Source organism: Balaenoptera ricei, chromosome 3 (assembly GCF_028023285.1).
Source record: "Balaenoptera ricei isolate mBalRic1 chromosome 3, mBalRic1.hap2, whole genome shotgun sequence".
NCBI classification, from domain to species: domain Eukaryota; kingdom Metazoa; phylum Chordata; class Mammalia; order Artiodactyla; family Balaenopteridae; genus Balaenoptera; species Balaenoptera ricei.
In genome coordinates this window covers 180,983,549-181,007,255 of record NC_082641.1, presented here as the reverse complement: position 1 = coordinate 181,007,255, position 23,707 = coordinate 180,983,549, and the positions used below count along the sequence as shown (strand labels likewise).

Sequence of the window (23,707 nt, the reverse complement as noted above, 5' to 3'; positions counted from 1 at the left end):
CTCAGCTTCCCCTGCCACACACACAGTGGTGTCCCATCCACTGGGCAGGCAGACCGACTGGGGATGGGGTCTGGGATCCCAGGTCTGGGGTTTGGACTCTGGAGTTGGGTCTGGCTTTGGGATTGGGGGTCCTGGGTCAGAGATTGGGATCTGGGTTTCAGGGACTGGAGCTGGGGTCTGATTTGGGGTCTGGGGCCGGGGATCTGAGTTCTGGAGCCCCAGGTCTGGAATCTGAGGTCTGGAGTTTGGGATCCAGAGCCTGAGTTCTGAGGCCTGAGGTCTGGGATATAGGGACTGGGGTCCCAGGTCTGGGGCCGCTGGGATGGAGGATCTAGGATTTGGGGCTGGCGATCCTGAATCCGAGGTCAGGGTCTTGAGGTGTGGGGTCGCAATTTCTGGGTCTGGGGCCTAGTGTCTGAAGTAGGGGGTCTGGGCTCTTGTACCTGGGTTCCGGCGTATGGGGTCCAGGGTCTGAGGTAAGGGATCAGGGGTCCAGGATCTGGGGTCGGGGTCTGAGGTAAAGGATATAGAGTCCGGGGTCCAGGTCCCCGGGTGTGAAGTATGAGATCTAGCACTTGGGGTCCCATGTCTGAGGTCTGGGGTCTGGGGTCCAGGCCTAGGGTCGGAGGTACGAAGTCCGTTGCTCCCGCGAGCCCCTGCCCCGCCCCTCCCTCCTCCGCCCCCTCCCTCCTCCGCCCCCTCCCTCCTCCTTCCCCCTCCCCCCTCCCCGGCCCCCTCTCTTCTCCTCCCTGCTCTCCAAGTCCCCCACCTCCTCCCCCTCCCTTCTCTCCCCCTGCCCCGCCCCCTCCCTCCTCGTCCCCTCTCCCCCTCCTCTGCCCCCTCCTTTCTCCTCCTTCCCCTCCCCCTCCCCGGCCCTCCCCCCTCCCGCCCCGCCCCGCCGGGCGCCGCACCGACAAGATGGCGGCGGGTGGGAGCGGCGGGCGCGCGTCGTGCCCGCCGGGGGTCGGCCCGGGCGCGGGGGGCGGCCCCGGGCCCAGCGCCAACGCCACCCCGGCCCCCGGCAACGCGGCCGCCGCCGCCGCCGCCCCGGCCCCCGCCGCCCCCGGGCCGCCCCCGCCGGTGTCGGTGTCGGGGCCGGGGCCGGGCGCGCAGGCCGCTGCGGGCGGGGAGCGGGCGGCCGAGGAGCCGGGGGCGGGGGCGCTGCTGCGCGAGCCCGTCTACAACTGGCAGGCCACCAAGCCCACGGTGAAAGAGCGCTTCGCCTTCCTCTTCAACAACGAGGTGCTCTGCGACGTGCACTTCCTGGTGGGCAAGGGGCTCGGCGCGCAGCGCATCCCGGCGCACAGGTGGGCCGCCGTCCCGGGACCCGCCGCCCCCGGGGACCCAGCATCCCCGGGCCCAGACCCCGCCAGCCCCCGGGACTCAGTCATCCCTGAGATCCCGCCACCCCTCCCCCACGCCGGGGAAACCCGCCACCCCCGGGGACCTAGTCATCCCCCAGGACCCGCCCTTCTTGGAAACCCTGCTGTCCCCAGGACCCCACCACCCTCAGGACCCCGTCGTTCCAGGACCCAACCCTTTATTCTTGGAACCCCTGCTGGTCCCGGGGACCTGCCCTCACCCCGGGACACCCACCATCCCTGGGACCCTGCTGTTCCCAGTAACCACCATCCCCGGGCCCTACCACCCCTAGGCCCTGTGACCCTGCCAGGCCCCCTTCCACCCGTACTTCCAGATACTGGCCGTATTCTGGTCCTGCGACCCCTGCCCCTCCTCTCTCATCAGCGTCTCCTGGCTCTGTGACCCCTGACCCTGCCACCTTGGCCAGGATCTCCCGGGCCCAGTGACCTTTTCCACCCCTACCATCCCTGTGACCCATCAGCCCCTGCCAGACTCTCCAGGCCCTGCAACCCCCAGCCTGGCCAGCCCGAGGACCCCCAGACACTACCATCTCCCTCCACTTCCTCCTTCCTGCCCCAGTGACCTCCTCCCCCGAGTGCCCCATCCTTCTGGGGCTGAGACCCCCAGAACCCCACCAGACTCCCACCTTGTGAACCCAGGACCCCCAGTGACTCCCAGCTCTGCGATCACCCAGCTCCGTGACGCCCCATCCCCCAGGCCTCCTTTCAAAAGCGGGGGGTGTTCTTGGTCCAGGCCCCATCCCTCTGCCAGTCTCCAGGGTGCAGCCCCCAGACTCCTGGGTAGGGTGGGACTGATGTCAGACAGCGTCCTGCCCACTGCTGGTTCCTCTGCCCCTGCTCGCTGGGGGGTGCTGGGGAGGGTTCTGTGTGGGGAGGGGGGCTTCAGGGGTTCTCACCACTCTGCCTGGAGTGTCCCCCAACCTGCTGTGAGGGTCCTCCCCACTTTTCTGACGTGTGGCCTTTATTTAACTTGTGCCTTCGAGATTCCTCTTTCTGGCTTTTCTTGGTTATTTATATACAAGGTCTAGATTCCTGTCCAAGGAAGCTTCCAGGCCTGTGATGGGGTCCCCAGTACCTCCCTGCCCTGTGTGTGTGTTGCGGTCCTCCCCCTCTCCCGCAAGCTGTGAGTAGGGGGCCAGTTGATGTGTCACCTGTGAGCCCCCAGCCTCCCTCATGCCTTTCTTGTCCCACATTCCTGCTGTGTGGACCTCCCAGATCGAAGGTTCTGGTTCTTTGTCTTTTCAGCCTTTGGGTTGTTATTTCATACGCATTGTTGACATTTTACCTGCAGTGATCAGGTAGATGACTCTACCGTGAGTGACCCTGGGCTCTGCTGAGCCTCAGTTCCCCCCCACCTCCCCATCCCCCCCGGGACCTGGGACTGACCACTCAGACACCTCCTTCCCAGGGCCACAGGGAGGGTGGACCCTGTGACCCAACCAGGTCCTTATCACAGTGGCCCGGGGCTCATCCTGCATACGGGCTGGCTTAAAATGCAGGTGGGGATGTGACCCAACGCATAAAGGAAACACCTCGCAGCCTTGCTGATGGAACACAGACAGGAGTGGGGAAAATTCCTAATACCGTGCTCCATGCTCCCGGGCTGGACCTAACTCCCGCCTCTGTCCCAGGTGGGCTGGATTTGGGGACTTGCTTGTAAAGAGTAGATTGGAATCCCACCTTGGGGGAACCCGGCAGATGCCACCTCAGCCAGGTGGTCAAGGTCGACCTCAGGGTGATGCCCTGAGGGTGTCAGGGTCCCCCTGGAAGGAATCAACGAGAAGGGCACCTCGCCTCAGTGTGCTCCACCCCAAACCCTTAACCCCAGTGTAGTGGGTTGAATGGTGGACCCCAACAAGGTGTGTCCACATCCTGACACCCAGAACCTGTGAACGGGACCTTATTTGGAAAAAGGGTCTTTGTAGATGTGATTAAGAGTTTCAAGAAGAGATCATCCTGGATTATCTGAATGGGCCCTAAATCCAACAAGTATCCTTATGAGAGACACACAGAGGAGAGACCGAGAGAAGACGGCCATGTGACAACAGAGGCAGAGACGGGAGGGACACACGGCCGCAAGCCCAGGACGCCTGGGACCCCAGAAGCTGGAAGAGGTGGGAGGGGGACCCTCCCCGGGCCCCTCCGGGGGCAGCACGGCCCTGGGACACACTGACCTTGGACGTGCGGCCTCCAGAACGTGAGAGAGGAAATTCCTGTTCTTTCAAGTCACCCAATTTGCAGTAATTTGTTAGAGCAGCCCCAGGAAACCAGTACACCTGGTCCTATCGGAGAAAATACCAGATAAACCCAGCTTGGGGCCATGCTGCAGGACGCCAGCCGGTCCTGGGAGGAGCCTGAGGACACAGGTGAAAGGCACGTGGGATCCTGGATGCGGGCCTGGGGCGGAGAGGATGTTAGTGCGGAGCTGGTGACTGGGGAGCAGGGCCGAGTCAGGGAGGGGCTCGTGCTAGCTTTGAGGAAGGCCATGGGGTCTGGACCCACCATCTCCCAGGACCCAGGCTTGGGGTGGTCTCAGGCTGGGGCCGTGAATTCTGGGTACAGGGTGACTCGGGACGTGGGACACAGGAGGGCCTGGCATGAGTGATGGCAGAAGGGGCCAGCTCTGGCCCCGGACAAGTTCAGACCTCATTCGGAGCCTCCCCCTGCGCCACGCCCCCAGTCGGCTTAGCCCCACCCCCTCGCACTGCACTTCACTGCTTTTTGACAGCTTTCTCCTTCTAACTTTCTCTGACTGCCGTCATTGGCTTCCTGTGAGCAGGATTTTTTTTTTTTTTTTTGGGCTGAGTCACAGCTTGTGGGATCTTAGTTCCCCAACCAGGGATTGAACCTCGGCACCTGGCAGTGGAAGAACGGAGTCCCAACCACTGGACCGCCACAGGGTTTTGCTTCTCTCCCTCCTGCTAGGCCCAGGAAAACGCCTGGCACAGCAGGTGCTCAGGAAACCCGTGAGTCCACTGTCTACGCTCGAGGGGCTCCCTCTGAGGAAATACCGAGCATCTTCAGGGTAGCACTGTGCACAAATCGGATGGTCCCACATTAATATCTAAAATACCTTTATTCATCTATCATGGAAAACTTAGCAGTGCAGAGAAGTCCCAAAAGTGGAGCAGCCTGTGGCTGGGGTCCCTTCTCTTTCATCGATCTGTGTGTGCTTAGCCCAATAACACGTTTTTTGATGACTGTGGCTTTATGGTGGGTTTTGAGAACTGCCGTGGCTGTTCTTCCCAGTTTTACTCCTTGTCAAGACTTTTTTCAGCTGGTCTCACACACTTAACTCTTCCAGAATCAATCACCCATCCATCTGTCCTTCCCTGCATCCAACAGTCATTGAAACAGTGCTGACAGAAGACATCTTTTTCCCTGTGGGACTTACCTTCAGGTAAATTTGCACCAGCAAAGTTTTGTAAAGAGCCAGATAGTATATAGTGTCAGCAGACCACACGGTCTCTGTCCCAACTGCTTAATTCTGCCATAGCAACACAAATGCATTAAGACAGAAATGAATGGGTGTGGCTGTGTGCCAATAAAACTTTATTTACAGAAACAAGCGGTGGGCCGGATTGAGTCCCAGGGCTGTAGTTGACCAGCCTCTGCCTCAGTGGTTCCTTATGATCTTTAGAATCAATTTGTCAAATGCCAAAGGAATTGCCTGGAGGGATTGGTCTTTGCAAAGATACAGGTTGGGAGAGCTGACAGTTTAGAATACAAAATATATCTGGAAACCTGTTTATCCAGGGCATTTTTGTGAGTCCTTAGGAAAGTTTTGTAGTTTCTTCAAATAGGTCTTGCACGTATATTGCTAAGTTTTTTATTAGTTTTTGTTTGTTTTTTCTCTGTTATGAGTAATTTCTCCATTGTATTTTTTCTAGTTGGTTCTTGCTGGGAAGCTGTAGATTTTTTGCGCATTTATTTTTATCTATTTGAATGATTTCTTTCTGAACCCTTCTTACTGTTAATAATTGCTCCACTGATTCTGTGGTCTGGCACTGTCCAGTAGACTTTTCTGTGATGATGGGATTGTTCTAGATCTATGCTCTCCAGTCCTAGCCACTAATCACTTGTGGCTGCTGAGCACTTGAATTGTGGCTCTTGCAACTGAGGAACTGAATCCTTTTTTTTTGTTTTGTTTTTTTGGACACACTGCGTGGCTTGCTGGATCTTATTTAGTTCCCCAACCAGTGATTGAACCTGCGCCCTCGGCAGTGAAAGCGAAGAGTCCTAACCACTGGACCACCAGGGAAGTCCCAAACTGAATCTTATTTAATTTTAATTTTAATTTAGATTTAAATAAGCCCTGAATTTAGAGTTTTAAGTGAGACAGTCACGTTATGGGCGATTAATTTCTCATTCTCTCTCATATTTCTGCGTCATTTTTTCTGTTCTGATTGCATTTCTGACCACCAGGGCATTGTTCCGTAACAGAGGTGTTTTTCACAGTTCAGTGTGATCATTGATACTGGTTTCTGACAAATCCTTTTTAATACAGTAACAAGTTTCTTTCCATCCCTTGTTCACTAAGAGTTTCCATGAAGTGTGGGCATGGGATGTTATCGAGTGCTTTTAATGGATTTTGGTTTGTTTGATCTGACAATTGGCCATATAGAAAATTATGCATTTGTGTGACAACTGCCATAGCCCAGTTTGGGAGCACTTCTGTCACCCCCAAAAGCCCCTTTCCCCACTTACCCTCAGTCCCCGCTCCCACCCTGATCCCTGGGCAATCACTGACCTCCTTCTCTCTCTCTCTAGTTTTGCTATTTGTAGAAATTTCATAGAATTTGAATGATAGAATGTGTAGGCTTTGGTCTGGCTTCTTTCACTGAGTGTGTTGTTTATAAGGCCCCTCCACACCATTGTATCGGCAGTTCATTTCTTTTTATTGCTAAAGTAATTCACGTTACTGCTGAATTCCATTGCATGGATGGACCACGCTTTGTCCACTCACCAGTCGATGGGCACACGGGTTATATGGGTTATTCCCAGCTTTTCATTATGAGGAATCATACTGCCGTGAACATTCCACATTCGTGTAGAAATATGCCTGTGGAAGAACTGCTCCTTTTCTCTTGGGTGAATACCTAGGGGTCTCATGTTGGAATTACAGGGTAACGTGACATTTTAAGAAACTGCCAAACTGGTTTCCAAAGTGGCCGCCCCATTCCCCACCCCTCAGTGGTGCCCGAGGGTTCCAGAGTGTCTTTGACCTCATAGGCGAGTTGGGAAATATTCCCTCCCCCTCTCCTTTCTGGAAGAGTTTGCATAGGGTTGTTATTATTTCTTCTGGGAATGGGCTTTTGTGTGTGGGAAGACTTTTTTAAATATTTATTTATTTGGTCTCACCGGGTCTTAGTTGCAGCAGGCGGGCTCCTTAGTTGCGGCAGGCGGGCTCCTTAGTTGTGGCATGCGAACTCTTAGTTGTGGCATGCGAACTCTTAGTTGTGGCATGCATGTGGGATCTAGTTCCCTGATCCGGAATCACACCCGGTCCCCCTGCATTGGGAGCGCGGAGTCCTATCCACTGCACCACAAGGGAAGTCCCAGTGGGAAGATTTTTTTTTTTTTTTTTTTTAATTGGCTGCTTTGCGTCTTCGTTGCTGTGCGTAGGCTTTCTCTAGTTGCGGCGAGCAGGGACTACTCTTCGTTGCAGTGCGCAGGCTTCTCGTGGTGGCTTCTCTTTGTTGCAGAGCACAGGCTCTAGGCACGTGGGCTGCAGTAGTTGTGGCACGCGGGCTCAGTAGTTGTGGCGCACGGGCTTAGTTGCTCCGCGGCATGTGGGATCTTCCCGGACCAGGGCTCGAACCTGCGTTCCCTGCATTGGCAGGCAGATTCTTAACCACTGTGCCACCAGGGAAGTTCCGGAAGATTTTTAATGACTAGTTCACTTACTTGTTATGTGTTTGTTTAGATTTTCTCTTCACCAGTGAGTGTTGGCAGTTTGTGTCTTTCCAGGATGTCATCCATTTCCTCTAAGTTGTCTTAAGTTGTTGGCATAAAGTTGTTTCAAAGTTCTTTTATCACCTATAGGGTCTGTAGTGATGTTCCCTTTTTCATTCCTGATTTTGGTAACTTGTGTTTTTTTCTCTTGGTCAGTCTAGCTAAAGTTCTAGCAATTGTTGATTTCCCCCCCACCCCCAAAGAGTGAGGTTTCATTGATTTGTCTCTATTTTCCCATTCCCAGTGTCATTAATTCCTGCTCTCACTTTTATTATTTTCTTCATTCTTTGGGCTCGATTTGCTCTTCATTTTCTAGATTCTTGAGATGGAAGCTTACCTTGCTGATTTTATTTTTTTAATTAATTAATTATTTTTTGGTCATGCCACACGTGGCTTGCGAGATCTTAGTTCCTCAACCAGGGATTGAACCCAGGCCCTGGCAGTGAAAGTGCCAAGTCCTAACCACTGGACCACCAGGGAATTACTGGAAGCTTACCTTGCTTATTTTAGATCTTTATTTAATACATATATAATGCTTACTTCTAAGCACTGTTTTAGCTGCATCCCTTATATTTTGATGCGCCGTGTTTGCATTTTTGTGCCAGTTAAGATCTTTTCTAATTTCCGTTGTGTTCCTTCTCTGACCCATGGGTTACTTAGAAGTGTTGTTTCATTTCCAAATATTTGGGGATTTCTCAGAGGTCTTTCTGTTGTTGGTATGGAGTTTAATTCCTCTCTTTGGAGAACATGCTTTCATTGCTTTCAGTGCCTCTGAGTATATTTGTTTGGCCTAGCATGTGGTCTGTCCTGGAGAATGTGCCATTGCGCCTAAGAGCGTGCATTCTGCCATCGTTGGGCTGAGGGTTCCGAAAAGGTCGCTTGGCAGCATTGTTCAGTCTTCTGTATTCTTGCCGATTTTGTCTGGCTGTTCTGTCAGTTGTAGAGAGTGAGGCATCAGAACCTCCAACGATAATTGTTGGATTGTCTCTTTCTCCTTTAACAGTCAGTTTCTGCTTCGTGTAGTTTGGGACTCTGTTGTGTATTCATTTGTACCGTTAACTATCCCCATGTACTGACCCTCTGTTTACATGAAACGTCCGTTGTTCAGTAATATTCCTTACCTTCACGTCTGTCTTGTCTGATATCTGTGTAGCCACTCCAGCTCTCTGGTGGTTTCCGAATGCAAGGTATGTCTTTCCCCATCTTTCTCCTTTCATCCCCTTTGTGTGTTTGAATGTAAAACTTCTGAGCCCGTGACGTCCATCTGTCCCATCTCTGGTGACGTGAGCCTTGGTCGTGGGGTAGATTTCTCCACTGGATGTCACCACCGTCCCCTTGTAAATCACCCTTCCCGAGGGATACTTTGGGACTGTACAGACATCCCATTTCCCCTCCTGCTTTGCCCGCTGGTGTATGGTGGTTCCTGCTGGAAAGAGTTATTTACTCTAGCATCTGCCATATGGTGATTTCCTATTTCCGTAACTCCCTCTGCATTTGTTAACTGGGGTTCTAAAAGGAAGAGCTGTCCCTTCTCCCTTACTCATCCGTTCCTTCAGTTATATATTTATTTCATCATGGACTCATGGATATTTATTTTATCCTCTGGGTCATCATCCGGTGCGAACGTTATTTTGTTGTTCGTATCGTCCCAGATTTGGCTCCTGTGTCCGTTCAACATTTCCCCGTCATGTTGGAGCGTGTTTTTACTTTCTGGCGCCACAGGATACTCTACGCTCATCTTGTCCTTCCCCTGCCCCAGCCCTGGAGTCAGCCATTTCTCCAAGGAGCTCTGGTTCGTTTTAGTGGAAAACGGTATTTAGAAACCAAGACTTGGGTGCTGGGTGTGCCCACTGCTGCTGGGGTGTTGTTGTTTAGAGACCTTTTTAGCAGGTAGAGTGAGGAAATGTACCAACACACACATATCTCTGTTTATTTCTGTCTCTCCACCAGTCTGTCCATCCGTCCATCCATCCACCATCCATCTACCTGTCTAAAAGCCACGAGATCATCTTGATCGCTCTGATTTCGGTTCAGCCCTCCAGAATTTATTCCAGCCCCCCCTCCAAATCTATAACTGTTTGCTCCCACGCTGAGGACCCTGGTTCTCATTCTGCACACGTCTAGTTGGTAGCACAAACCTAGATATGTAGAGTAGTTTCAGAGCTGCTAACCCTCTCCTGTGAAAAATACTTTTACTAAGTAAAGCCCAGTATTTGTATGCAGTTCTTTTGGCCTTTAACCTGTTTCCCAAAGCTACTTAGCTGGTCTTTTCTTCCCTGCCCCTTCAGGGTAGTATGTCATTCTTTCTTTTTTTTTTTTTTAATTTTTAAATTGTGGTAAAATACACATACCACAAAGTTCACCCTCTTTACCCTTTTTAAGCGCACAGTTCAGTGGCATGAAGCACATTCACATTGTTTGCAATGATCCCCACCATCCACCTCTAGAACTTTCTCATCTTCCCAAACTGAAACTCTGTCCCCAGGAAACACGGACTCCCCAGCCCCTAGCCCCCACCATCTACTTCCTGTCTCTGTGGATCTGACTCCCCCAGGGACCCCCATGAGTGGACTCACACACTGTGTGTCCTTCTGTGTCCGACTTCTCTCACTGAGCATCACGTCCCCAGGGTCCATCCACTCTGTAACATGTGTCGGATTTTCCTTCTTAAGGTAACTAATACTTCTTGTATGGAGGGACCACATTGTGTTCATCCATCATCTGTCCATTGATACTGGGTTGCGTCCACCTTTGGCTGTCTATGAATCGTGTCGCTGTGAGCACTTGTGCACAGGTTTTGTGTGGACGTGTGTGTTCATTTCTCTCGGGCACGCAACTTAGGAGTGGAACTGCCGGGTCAGACGGTAACTCCACGTTGAACCCTCCGATGAATCACTGGCCTGTCATCCACCGCGGCTGCACACTTTATGTCCCCACCCGCCCTGCACGAGGGCTCTGATTTCTCCACATCCGCAGCAACTCTTGTCATTGTCCGGATTTTTTATCCTAGCTGGCGTTTCCTAGTGGGGGTGAGGTGGCGTCTCATGGTGGTTTTGATTTGCCATGTTCATCGTCATGTTTTTGAGGATGGACGGATAAGGGAGGGTAGAAGACTCCTGGCAGGAGGCCAGCGAGGGGGCCGGCGGGTGGGGCTGTGGGTGGAGGAGCCTTGGAGATGTTCAGACCGCCTTCGACCCAGTGGCCTTGCCAGCCCTGGGGTTTGTCGCCGCGTCCGCCGAGGGCACTGAGGGTGCATACAGCCTGGCATCCGGGGCTCTGCACAGACACACAGGCCCAGTTGGGCCACCTCTTACTTCCTGCCAGTGAATCGTTGGGGAAAGTTTTCCCCGCGGGAGATCAAGATGCTTTGTTTAATCTAGAAAGAAAGGAGGAACAGGAAGACACTTTATTTATGGAGAGTGTGCGTGGGGAAGTGCAGTGAGGCTCCAGGGGCCCAGCTGCGGTGGTGAATGAGGGGGGCTCCGAGGATGCGGTGGGGCAGAACAGGGCATGAGCGACCTGGGGCGGCCGAAACAAAGCACCGCCGATGGATGGGCAAAGCCACACAGATTTGTCCTCTCTCAGTTCCGGAATCCAGAAGCCCAAGGTCAGGGTACTGCAGGGCCGTGCTCCCTCCAGAGGCTCCCGGGGAGGGTCCTTCCTGTCTCCTCCGGCTTCTGGGGCTCCAGGCGTCCTGGGCTTGTGGCCGCGGCGCTCCAGGCTCTGCCTCCGTCAATACGTGGCCTCTCCCTGTGTGTCTGGGTCCACATGTCCCTTTTATAAATCATTGGATTAGGGCCAGCCTGGGTTAGGGTGGCCTCATCTTAATAAATGGCATCTGCAAAGACCCTGTTTCCAAACGGGGTGCCATCCTGACGTTCCAGGTGGACATGACTTTGGAGACACTGTTCACCCCACTACACTCACACTCGGTTTCCCACCTGGCCCCCATCTCTGGTCTGGGCTTTGGGGTGCCGTAGAGCCCCAGGCCAGATTGGGGACCAGACGAGGGCCTGACGGGGCCGGGAGCACCGGTCCACGATGGGGAGTAGGTGGGAGGCGGGGGGGGGTGGTTCTCCTCGCGGAGAGTAGGGGGCTGCCCAGGTGGGGTTCGCTGGGAGCGTCGGGAGCGTCCCCCGGGCACTGGGCAGAGGCCGGGGATCGGGCTGTGGCTGCCGATTCCAGCGGTTCCGCAGGGGGGCGGCCTCTCAGAGCCCTGCGTGTGTCACCGTGGGGACCCGGGAGGGGCTGCGGCGTGGGGCCTTGCAGACCCAGGGGACAGGGGCTCTGCAGGGGGCAGGCCTGGAGCTCGGCCCCCGCCGTCTCTGCCGCCCCGGGGAGGCTGTCGTGGGGCGGGCCCCGGGGCCCGTGGGTGCACAGCACAGAGTGGGCGCGCGGCGCCGGGCAGAACCTGCAGGCCCCCGTGGCCACCCACGTCTGGATGCTCCCACGGACTCAGCCCCATTCAGGTGACCCCGCCAGGCCTTTCCTGACTCTGCTCCCTCACACCCCTGCGTTCTCCTTCCTGCCCCGCTGTCAGGCTGTCCATGCCATGGACCCGTGGCTGCCTTCCTCCAACAAGGCCAGGGTCTCAGTGCCCGCAGCCCCAGCACGGGGGCCGTGTGTGTAGAGCAAGGAGGGAGTGATGAAGGAGGGGGTGAATGAGGGAGGCAGGGAGTGGTTGAGTGAGTCAGTGAATGAATGAATGAGGGAGTGAATGAATGAATGAATCAGTGGGTGAGCCAATCAGTGAGTGAAGGAATGAGTGAGTGAATGAATGATGGAGGGAGTGGTTGAATGATTGGGTCAATCTGAGTGAATGAATGAATGACGGAGGGAGGGAATGAATGAAGGAGGGAGGGATGAATGAAGGACGGAGGGAATGACGGAGGGAGGGAAGGAGGGAATGAGTTGCGTGGGGAGGGCATGAGCTCTCTGCCATAAGCCGTCCAGCCCCTGGGGAGATGATTTCGCTTCTCTGGCCTTTGTTGCTACGGATCCGCAGGCACTGCCTTCTCAGTCCTCAGGGCCTTCCTAACGGAAGCATCCAGGGCAGGATGCTCTGGGCACAGCATCTGCTGCAGGTGCTGGCTGGGGTGTCACTGCTGCGGGGACACTCGCCTTCCACATCCTGGGGCCCCGACAGCCCCCCGGGCTCGGGCGGTGGGGACCGGTGGGCCTCGCGGAGGGTAACCGGGTCTTCTCTGACACGCCAGGTTCGTGCTGGCCGTGGGCAGCGCCGTCTTTGACGCCATGTTCAACGGGGGAATGGCCACCACGTCCACCGAGATCGAGCTGCCGGACGTGGAGCCCGCTGCCTTCTTGGCACTGCTCAAGTAAGACTTTCCAGGTCCTTCACGCCCTGGCGGCAGGGACAGACACACCTGATGTTTAAAAAAAATAGAGCCCTGGTGACATTGCCTCCAGAGCCCCCAGCTCCTTGGAGATTTCTAGAACTCACCTCTTCAGTGAGGGATGGGCTCTGGACGCCCCCCCATTTTCATTTTTGTATTTTTAATATCAAGATGTAATTTACATACCATACAACTCACCCATGTGAAGTGTACAATTCAATGACATTTAGTATGTTTACAGAGTGTGCAACCATCACCTCTAATTCCAGAACATTCCATCACCCCCAAAGGAATGGCATCCCCCTCCCCCAGCCCCTGACAGCTAGGAACCCACTCTCTGTCCCTGTGGCTCTGCCTGTTCCGGACGGTTCCCATCAGTGGAGTCACACGCTGCGTGTCCTGTGTCTGCTGCTCTCACTGGGCATCGCGGTTCCAGGTCCACCCGCGCTGCAGCGTGTGTGAGTCGCTAAGTTTTCATCCTTTCAAGAGTTTTTGAAGAAATAGCCTAATGCAAGAATTTTAAATTCCACCTATATTTTTTCTTCCTGGGTTTCAAATTTTTTCTCAAGGACTTTAAAACAAATACAGTGGATGTTGGAGGTGGGAGTGCCGCCCACAGATTGCAGCTCCACCGAGAAGGAGGCCGGCGAGCTCTGTGGAACTCCCATACACCTCCCTGCTCCGCGGAGCACCGTCCTCCCCTGTCCGGAAACTCTGGGTGGCTTGAAAGGTTATCCCGAACAGTCAAGACAGCTTTTCAGATGTGGAGCTTTTTTTTTTTTTTCCCCTTCTGATTATAAAAATGGCATTGGCTCACAGAAAGAGAGAGAAAGAAAAAGGGAGGGAGAGAAGAAAAGAAGAGAAAAGAAAGCATAAGGAAGAAAATGGAGTGAACCTGTCTCGCCTCTCAGCACCACGGGCAAGGCCGTGGCTGGTCACTCCCATTCATATCGGGTCCCATTTATATCACATGCTCACAGCGCCCCGCCCCACCCACTGTGTCGTCATCTCCTTTTTTCCTCCGGTGTCTGCAGAGTGTAAATTGGTTCCCTTCAGCTCCATCTAACAGTGTCGAATCCTGTGGGCTGATCACAGCACTTTGTGGAATAATCTCACTCCTCTGTCTTTAGGCAACTTTTCAGATGGTCCCTCAGACCAGGGTCCGCAGGCTGCCCCGGGGTGGGTGGGAGGGCAGGGGCTCTGTCTCCACAGCTCCCTGCCGTCATTGCAGAAGCAGCCTGGAAGGATTTGTAAACTGTGGGCAGGGCTGTGGGCCAAGGAAACTTTATGTACAAAATAGGGGACAAAAGCACGGTGAGATATCACTTCACACCCACCAGGGTGGCTATTATTAAAAAACAAACAAACAAAATGACTTGTCTCGAGGAGGTGGAGAAATTGGGACCCTCATGTGCTTCTGGTGGGAATGTGAAATGCGGCAGCCACTGTGGAAACAGTCTGGACGATCCTCAAAAGCTAAACATAGAATCACTATGTGCTCCAGCAATCCCATTCCTGGGTACATCCCCCAAAGAAGGGAGAAGCGGGGGCTTGAAGAGATATTTGCACACCCGTGTTCACAGCAGCTTGATTCACAACAGCCAAAAGGTGGGAACACCCCAAGTGTCCATGAACAGTTGAGGGATGAACGAGGTGTGATCCACCCACACACCGGAATATTACTCAGCCTTCAAAAGGATTCTGGAATTCAGTAACACATTAAAAGGATCATACACCATGATCAAATGGGATTTATTCCAGGGCTGCAAGGATTTTTCAGTATCCACAAATCAATCAGCGTGATACACCACATCAAGAGGTTGAAGAATAAAAACTATACGATCATCTCAATAGATGCAGAAAAAGCTTTTGACAAAATTCAACACCCGTTTATGTCATAAAGGATTCTGGCAACTTCCCTGGTGGCGCAGTGGTTAAGAATCCACCTGCCAATGCAGGGGACACGGGTTCGAGCCCTGGTCCGGGAAGATCCCACATGCCGCACAGCAAGTAAGCCCGTGCACCACAACTACTGAGCCTGTGCTCTAGAGCCCACGAGCCACAACTACTGAGCCCGCATGCCACAACTACTGAAGCCCACGCACCTAGAGCCTGTGCTCCGCAACAAGAGAAGCCTCTGCAATGAGAAGCCCGTGCGCTGCAACGAAGAACAGCCCCCGCTGGCCGCAACTAGAGAAAGCCCGCGCGCAGCAATGAAGACCCAACACAGCCAAAAATAAATAAATAAAAATTTAAAAAAAAAAAAGGATTCTGACGCTTGCTCCAACGTGGATGGACCTTGAGGACATGATGCTTAGTGAAATAAGCCAGATGAAAAAGGACAAATACAGTGTGAACCTACTCACAGGAGGTCCTAAAGGAGTCACATCCATAGAGACAGGAAGTAGATGGAGGGGCCGGGGGCTGGGGAGGGGGAGGGGGGGTCAGGGGACAGTTTCAGTTTGGGAAGATGAGAAAGTTCTGGAGATGGATGGTGGGGATGGTTGCACAGCAATATAAATGTACCTAACGCTACTGATAAAAATGGTTAAAATGGTAAATTTTATGTTATGTGTATTTTACCATAATTTAAAAAAATGAAAAAATGTAAAAGTCATATCTATAAAAAAAAAATCAAGACCCCAAACAGGTGACGGGTTGCAGTTAGCCAAACCCTGCCTTAGTCTAAGCTTGGTGAGATGTGGGGTGGACTGCTATTCTCTCCGTCTCCCTCTCCATCCCTGTGTCTCTCTGTCTCTATATCTCTCCCTGTCTCTCAATCTCTCCCTGTCTCTCTCTCTCCCTCCCCGTATCAGCTTGGGTTTTGGTAACCAAGCTGCCCCCTCGAGAGGGTGGACACTATCTCCACTGGCACGTGAGCGGCTCACCCATCTTCGCGCACATGTCTTGGTCTGTCCCATTACCAGGTCCCCCTCAGCACTGCTGACATTGGTGGTCATTCTGTCACTGACCCCGCCGGCCGCTGCTGGTCCCACCGGACCAGGGCTTCCTGTGCATTCTCAGGGGAGTGAGTCCCAGGAGAGGGGGGTCACCTTCCAGGAACTTGCTCTTTGGGGCTCCCGGTTGGGCTCCTCCACCCCACCCCCCATCCCGTGTCCATGGTGCCCGTGGACGGACACTCGGGTGGTTTCGCGTGGATCGCGCTGGTGTGAACACGCGTCATTTCTCCCGGACTCAGAGGGGTGAGCTGCGCGCCCAGGGCCGCCTCTGAGGCGCTCCCACCAGACGGGCCAGGGTTCTGATTTCTCACCATCTCCCCGTGGTTTTGTAATCGACCCTGACTTCTGACCCACATGTAGAGTCGGGCCGATGGCGGGTGGTCAACACGTCCGGTATCTGCGATTCCGGCTGGCACTTCTGGTCCCGTTAGTGGTCGGGCATGGCAGCCGGCTGTGGCCGGGTCGGGGGGTGCGGAAGCCTCTCCGCGTCCCGGGGCAAATCCCGTGCTGCCCACGGAGGAGCCGGACAGAGGCCCACCTGCTGTGTAGACTCGTTTCCAGGGTTGGCCTGTGGGCACTCCTTTTCCCGGGTAACTGCCTTTGCGGGGTCACGTCCACAGGTCAGAGGGCGACCGATGCTAATTCTGCCTTTGCGGGGTCACGTCCACAGGTCAGAGGGCGACCGATGCTAATTCGGTTGGTTCCTCGGGCCAGGCCGGTGGGTGGGGGCTGGGCGGCTGTCCTCACGCCGCCGTCCGCCCCCCCCCCCCCCACCAGGTTTCTCTACTCGGACGAGGTTCAGATCGGGCCTGAGACGGTCATGACCACGCTGTACACCGCCAAGAAGTACGCGGTGCCCGCGCTCGAGGCCCACTGCGTGGAGTTCCTGAAGAAGAACCTGCGGGCGGACAACGCGTTCATGCTGCTGACGCAGGTGCGGGGCGGGGGTGCAGCGGCAGGGCTGAGGGGCGGGGCGAGGGCACAGGGGCGAGGCTATGGTGCAGGGGCAGGGCTGCGGGGGTGGGGGTGGGTGGGTGAAGGCACAGGGGGCGGGGCGATGGCGCAGGGCTGCGGGGCGGGGCGAGGGCGCAGGGGGCGGGGCGAGGGCGCAGGGGCAGGGCTGCGGGGCGGGGCGAGGGCTCGGGACCCGCTGGGGAGCAGGTGCTCCGGGTCTCCTCAAGGATGCAGGTGCGTGGGTGCGAGTAAGGACACCGGGGCAGGGGAGGACGGATGAGGGAATTTCGGAGTTTAGGCGCCGCTTAACTCTTGCTCCCAGGTGAGTGTCTCCCTCACCTCATCCTGCCCTTGTCCCTGCCCCTGGTGGCACCGCGGTGTTTCCCTGGTCGCCTTTCGTGCAGTGCACCTTGTTGGCAGGCCGGCCTCACGACAGTCATTTGCTAAAGGCTTCCCGTTGGCGTTTTGGTGCCCTTGTGCAGAGCTCAGGGGTGGGGGGAAAGGCGTTCCGTACTAGGTTTCTTGGAGGGGGACCCTTTGGGGTTGTCTGGTCTGACGGGCTGCGGCGGTCCTGGACCACTGTGGGCGCTGGGAACCTGGCGGGGACGGGGCAGAGCCCGAGTGTCATCGTGGCTCCACAGACCCCTCGCTGAGGTGGCACCTGGGCCTCGGCCCCGTCTGCTGAGTTGCTCTCAAGGGCCAGAGCCTGGATGGTCGGGTGGGGGCCGGCCGCTCCCGGCCATTTGCTGAGAGCTGCAGCCACGTGGGGTGTCCTAGCCTCCCAGCCAGGCTCCAGGCAGAGAGCGATGCACAGGGGTGTGGGCGTCGAGCTGCCCCACAGCTTCTCCGTCCCCGGCCCCCGCCCCGTGTGCGAGTTCTCAGACGGTCAGAAGCACAGCGCTGCCGTGTCCCGCAGGTCCTTCTCAGCCCTCTCCCCCAGGCTCCTGCCTGCCGCAAGGGGCGACTGGGCCTGCCTCCAGCCTGAACCTCTAGGTGCCCCAGCTTTCGAGGTGCAGGCCTGACCCCCGCCCCAGGCAGTGGTTACTGAGAGTCTGTGAATCTCAAGAAAGAAGATCCCTCTGGCCCCTCGGCCCGGGACTTGAAATCCGTGCGCAGTCTGCAGCCAGGGTCCGTCTGGCTGGGTGTTGACAGGCTCTCTCCCCTGCAGGCGAGGCTTTTCGACGAACCGCAGCTCGCCAGCCTGTGCCTGGAAAACATCGACAAGAACACGGCCGACGCCATCACTGCAGAGGGCTTCACAGACATCGACCTGGGTAAGGCCACAGGGCCGGGGACGGCTCAGTGGTCACATGCGTCCCGCCGAGGCCCCGCCGCCTGCCCCACTCTGCTGCTGCCCGAGGGCCGTGGACGGCCTGGCCGCGAGCCGGTCAGAGGTCATCCCCGAGGCCACGGAGGCCGGCGCTCGCTGATGGCCCCTCCCCTGCAGACACGCTGGTGGCCGTGCTGGAGCGGGACACCCTGGGCATCCGCGAGGTGCGCTTGTTCAACGCTGTCGTCCGCTGGTCTGAGGCTGAGTGTCAGCGGCAGCAGCTGCAGGTGACGCCTGAGAACAAGCGGAAGGTTCTGGGCAAGGCACTGGCCCTCATCCGCTTCCCGCTGATGACCATCGAGGAGTTTGCTGCAGGTAACGGTCAGGGGGTGCCGAGGGAATGCTCAGGAGGGGCGTGACCCCAGGGACCCTGCTGCGTGTGACTCAGTCCCATGACTCTCGTCCCGGCCACAGCGGGTTGGGTGCTGGCCGTGTCCATGCGGGAGCCTGGACTGGCTCGAGAGGGTGACGCTGGAACGGCCCCCAGATGCCGACTCTCCCGCGTCCCAGCCTCTCCCACCCCCACGTCTCGGGTGTCCACACGCACGTGTCCGAGTGTACCAGGCCCCTGAGGGTCCCGTCTGGGGCTCAGGTCCTGGGAGCTGGGCTCTGGCGCCCGCGTCCTTGACAAGCCTCATGAAAGGGTGGGTAGTGTCTGGGACTGTGGGCCGCTGCTGCCGGGCCTGGGCTCGGGCACAGGTGGGGTTGGCCTTGACCCTGCCTCTCGTGCTGGGGGCACACTCGGGTCTCGGGGTCGTGCGGCAGCGGTGGCCAGCTTGGCGACCCCTCCCCTGGGGCTGGGGCCTCCCCTTCATGTCATTCTCGTGGCTGGTGCCGACCGCAGTCCTGGTGCCAAACTGGCCTGGAAGGTTCTGGATGGGGCTCCGTGATGCAGCCCCGTGGCGGGTGCACCGCTGTCCTGCCTCTCCCTGGTCCGTGCTGCCCCTGCTCCCACCCAGGCTTAGGGTTGCCAGATTTAGCAACAACAGGAAACAATTTTTTTTAGTGTAAGCGTGTCCCGTGCAGCAGCTGGGAGACGCTTATCCTACAGATCAGTCCTCTTTGATCTGAAATCGAGACTTGACTGGGTGTCCTGCGTTTTATCTGGCGGTCCACGGTGTTCCCTCAGAAAGCCTGAGAGGCTGTCTCCACACTGGGGGTCACTCATCCGTCAAATACTTAGCACCTCCTGGGTACCTGGCCCTGGCAGCACAGTGGTGACCGAGGCAGCCTGGGCACTGCGCACATGCGGCCGGGTCCTCCTCTATGGGGGGCCATCCTGGGCACTGTGGGGTGTGGTGCAGCCTCCCTGGTCCCACCCCCTCGATGCCAGGAGCACCCCTAGTCTTTTTTTCTTTTTTAACAGTATGAGAGCTTTATTTTTTTTATAAATTTATTTATTTATTTATTTATCTTTTGGCTGCGTTGGGTCTTCCTTGCTGGGCGCATGCTTTCTCTAGCTGTGGCAAGCCGGGGCTCCTCTTCGTTACGGGCACATGCTTCTCACTGCGGTGGCTTCTCTTGTTGCGGAGCATGGGCTCTAGGTGCGCAGGCTTCAGTAGTTGTGGCTCTCGGGCTCTAGAGAACAGGTTCAGTAGTTGTGGCTCACGGGCTCTAGAGCGCAGGCTCAGTAGTTGTGGCTCACGGGCTTAGTTGCTCCGCGGCATGTGGGATCCTCCCGGACCAGGGCTCGAGCCCGTGTCCCCTGCATTGGCAGGCGGATTCTTAACCAGTGCGCCCCCAGGGAAGCCCTGTATTCACTTTTGTATCTTACTTGCTCTCGTGACCCATGGAGATCTCTTGCCCTGTTGCTCAGACCTGTGTGCCGGTGAGCTGCTGGGGCGGTGGGCCGGGCAGGGCTGTGGCTGACCTGCGGCAGAAATGAGCTCAAAGCTGGTGAATGAGTGATTCCTGTAAAGCGAGGGTGGTGCCGTAAGGCCTGCGTCAGGGGCCCTGTCCCGGCGCAGGTGGCGGGCAGGGGCGCGTACAATCCTTCCGCACTGCCCGTCCGCCCCGCGCACTGACCCCCGTCACCGGCTCATGGCTGCATCCAGGCCCCCACCTCCAGACCCCTCTCTGGCTCTGGGCCTCTCTTGGGGACTGGCATCCCCCCGTCTGTGTACGTGCCCCGGGGTGGACGGGCAGGGCGGCGGGTGCTCCGTGGACCAGCGGTGGTACCCTGGGGTGGTCCCAGTGGAGGTCGGGAGGCCTGGGGCAGTGAGGGGGATTTTGGCCGATTAGCCAGCAACTCAGAGCACTGGCCCCATGTCTGCTTCGGACCCTTCCCCAAACGCGGCAGAAGGGCCATCCCCCCGCGGGGGTGGTTGGACCGGTGACGTTCTGCAGAAGAAAGATGCTGAGGAGTTGAGAGGCTGGGTGCCATGCTTTCCGGTGTCTTCTGCGTGCTCGGGGTCCGCCCAGCCTTCCCTACCCGCCCCTGTGCCCTCAGGGCCCGCACAGTCGGGCATCCTGGTGGACCGCGAGGTGGTCAGCCTCTTTCTGCACTTCACCGTCAACCCCAAGCCGCGCGTGGACTTCATTGACCGTCCACGCTGCTGCCTCCGCGGGAAGGAGTGCAGCGTCAACCGCTTCCAGCAGGTGGAGAGCCGCTGGGGCTACAGTGGCACGAGCGACCGCATCAGGTAGGCGTGGGCCGGGCGCGGGGCCGGGAGGCGCAGGCAGCGAGCACAGCTGCAGGGGCGGGGGGCGGTGGGGCTGGTGGTCCTCCGTGGGGAGGGGCGGGCGCTGGACGGTCGAGCTAGCTCAGCATCTCCCTCCTCTGACGGGTTCAGGTTCTCGGTCAACAAGCGCATCTTCGTGGTTGGCTTCGGGCTCTACGGCTCAATCCACGGCCCCACCGATTACCAAGTGAACATCCAGGTACCGCTCGCCCCCAGGCCCCGCCCCTCCAGATCCCTCCTCCCACCTGTTCCTCCCCACCTCTTCCCTTCTTCGTATCCCTTCCCATCCCACCCCGTCCCTCTCAGTGATGGGTCTGCTCGTGTTCCCCCCAAGGTGGCAAGAGTGTTCTTAGAGTCTATGGGACCCAGGACGATGCCTCCCCACCCCTGCCATTGGCCGCCTCCTTGCGGGTCACGGGTCGGACCCCCCGCTGCAGGGCCTGGAGGTGGGGCTCAGCCCTGGGGTCCAGGCTCCTGGGGGTTCTGCAGGTGGGCACAGGGGCAGGGGTGCCAGAGTTAGCTGTGCCTGGCTCCTGGCCCACAGATCATCCACACAGACAGCAACACGGTCCTGGGCCAGAACGACACGGGCTTCAGCTGTGACGGCTCCGCCAGCACCTTCCGAGTCATGTTCAAGGAGCCGGTGGAGGTGCTGCCCAATGTCAACTACACGGCCTGCGCCACGCTCAAGGTGTGCCCGACCCCAACCCTAGCCATGCCCCTGACGCCCCACCCCACCCAGGACCGAGACCCCAGCCCTGATCCCTGAGCCATACCCAGGACCCCGCCCCCGAGCTGTAGCCGGGACCCCGACCCTGACCCTGGTCCCTGAGCCGTACCCAGGACCCCGACCCCAAACTTGATCCTGGTCCCTGAGCCAAACCCGGGACCCTGACCCCGAACCTGACCCCTGAGCCGTACCCAAGACCCCAACCCCGACCCTGACCCCTGAGCTGTACCCGGGACCCCGACCCCAAACCTGACCCCTGAGCCGTACCTGGGACCCCGACTTGGACCCTGCCTCCCAGTCCATTGCCCACCTCTGACAATGTGGGGCTAGGAGCACGCAACCCTGCGTCGCAGCCGTGGAGGGCCTGCTGCCCGCGCTGGGTCAGGATCCTGCGCCCTGTCCACACGCAGCACATCCATCCTGACCCGCTGGGCCCCACCCCGCAGGGCCCGGACTCCCACTACGGCACCAAGGGCCTGCGCAAGGTCACCCACGAGTCGCCCACGACTGGGGCCAAGACGTGCTTCACCTTCTGCTACGCGGCCGGGAACAACAATGGCACGTCCGTGGAGGACGGGCAGATCCCTGAGGTCATCTTCTACACCTAGGCTGCCCCGTCCCACGCCACGCCCACTGCTCCCCCTGCCTCGGTCCTGGGCGCCAGGAGGGCTCCTCTGTTCCGAGGTGGCGGATGGGCAGGGCAGCGGGAGACAATCCCTCAGGACTCGGGGGGGCAGGGCTGGCCTGACCCTGCCCTGAGCCGAGGGTCCACCTGCTGCCCCTGCAGCTCAGGGTCGCCTGACCAGCTGCCCGACCATAGGATTCGTGTAGGGTGTTGCCTCGTGTTTGTTTCAGCTGCACGTGGCAATGCATCTTGGATTCCCATTTCTCTGGTAGGAGACCACGTACGGGGCCCCTAGTGGGCCTGGGTCCTGCATTCCTCTGTTCTGTTCACTGGGGACACTCAGACCGCCCTGACCCACCCCTAGGACGCGGGCTCGAGCCCTCCCGAGGTCCTGCAGGCCGGCTTCCTGCCAGGCCCAGGCCCAGCCCGAGGGCCCAGTGAAGGACCATCCCTGTCCAGCCCTCCTGGACGGCCCCTCCCAGCCCCTGCAGCTGTGGACACGGGCGGCAGACCCCGTCTGCCTGGGAGGGGCGATGCTGCGGGCCACACACGGGGGCCGCATCCCAGCTGGCCCACCTGCACATCCTGTAGCCCCACTCTTCCGGCCCCCAGCGAGCACTCTGCCCAGAGGTGCTGGAGGGCACAGCCCCTCCCTGACCCCCAGGTACTGTCCCCTCCCCACCCTCGTGCTTCCACCTGGAGCCTGTGTCCTCCCCGAAGCCATGGAAGGTGTGTCCTCACACCACACCCCAAAATGTTTTTTTTTTAAATAAAGGAAAGAAACGTACCGGCCCTGACCCACGTGCTGCTTCCCAGCAGGATGGGCCCCTGGCAGCTGGAGACCTGGCCCTTCTCACTGCATCTGTTTCCCCACCGTTAGAGGGGCCAGCTGGGCTGGGGGGGCCCACAGGAGGGGCCATCTCCTGACACAGACTTCTCACCTTCAGGGCGTCCAGATCACGCGGGGCTCCACATGGGCTGCAGACCCTCCCCGGACCCTCTGTCCTCTCCCGTTGTGCCCCTGCTGTGCAGCGATCAGGGACCCTGGGCAGGGTGGGCAGAGCCACCAGCAGGTGATGGCCACGCGGTGGGGCTGTGCCCTGGTGCGGCCCTGGGAGCCTCCTGGCACTTTCTGAGGGTGTCAGCAGGGCCCCCGCTGCAGTGAGCCATGCAGGGATCTTGTCAGCTCTGCCCTCTGGACCTGGGGCTGCACCCCAGAGCAGCCCTGTTGGCTCTGCACCAGGGGAGTCCCCCTGCATTCACACCCCACCCCTGGCCCCTCCTTCTGTGCAGTGAGGACTCTTGGGTACAAGTAACGGTTTACGCCCGAGGTGGCCCAAACGAGGATGTGGCATTTTACTGTCTCAAGGCAGGGACGATCCGGACCCAGGACTGGGCTGGCTGCCGAGACCCACTCTGGCCCTCAGGCTGTGTCACCTCCTGAGACCAGCCACACTGCAGGCAGACCCCAGCTGAGGGATCCACAGGGTGGGGGGCCAGGCCTTCCACTGTAGCCCCCAGAGCAGTCTGTCCTGGGGGCCACTGCAGTTCAGGGCTGCCACCTCAGGACAGGATGACAGATGGTGTCAGATGAGGGCACAGCTGGGGCACCCATGGCGGGTGGGCATGAGTAGGAGTAAAGCTTGGCAACAAGATGGTGGGGTTGTCAGAATAGCCCCCGAGACACCTGGGTCCCACTCCCAAGACGTGTAGCTATGTAGGGTCACAGTGACCTG

General features: G+C 57.7%; 1 protein-coding gene across 2 annotated transcripts; it reads left to right on the top strand.

Moving 5' to 3' along the window:
* Positions 1–909: 909 nt before the first annotated feature.
* On the top strand, positions 910–22,758 carry BTBD2 (BTB domain containing 2). Of its 2 annotated transcripts, XM_059918883.1 has the most exons (10): positions 919–1,307; positions 4,687–4,782; positions 12,554–12,673; positions 16,429–16,585; positions 17,774–17,879; positions 18,053–18,250; positions 20,385–20,577; positions 20,728–20,815; positions 21,161–21,307; positions 21,793–22,758. In XM_059918883.1, exons 1-10 carry the CDS (start codon positions 919–921, stop codon positions 21,952–21,954), a joined length of 1,656 nt encoding a protein of 551 aa, XP_059774866.1. In that variant the 3' UTR covers positions 21,955–22,758. The 2 variants fall into 2 exon arrangements, with proteins under 2 accessions (XP_059774867.1, XP_059774866.1); XM_059918884.1 differs by lacking the exon at positions 4,687–4,782 and having other exon boundaries at positions 910–1,307.
* The last annotated feature ends 949 nt before the right edge of the window (positions 22,759–23,707 follow it).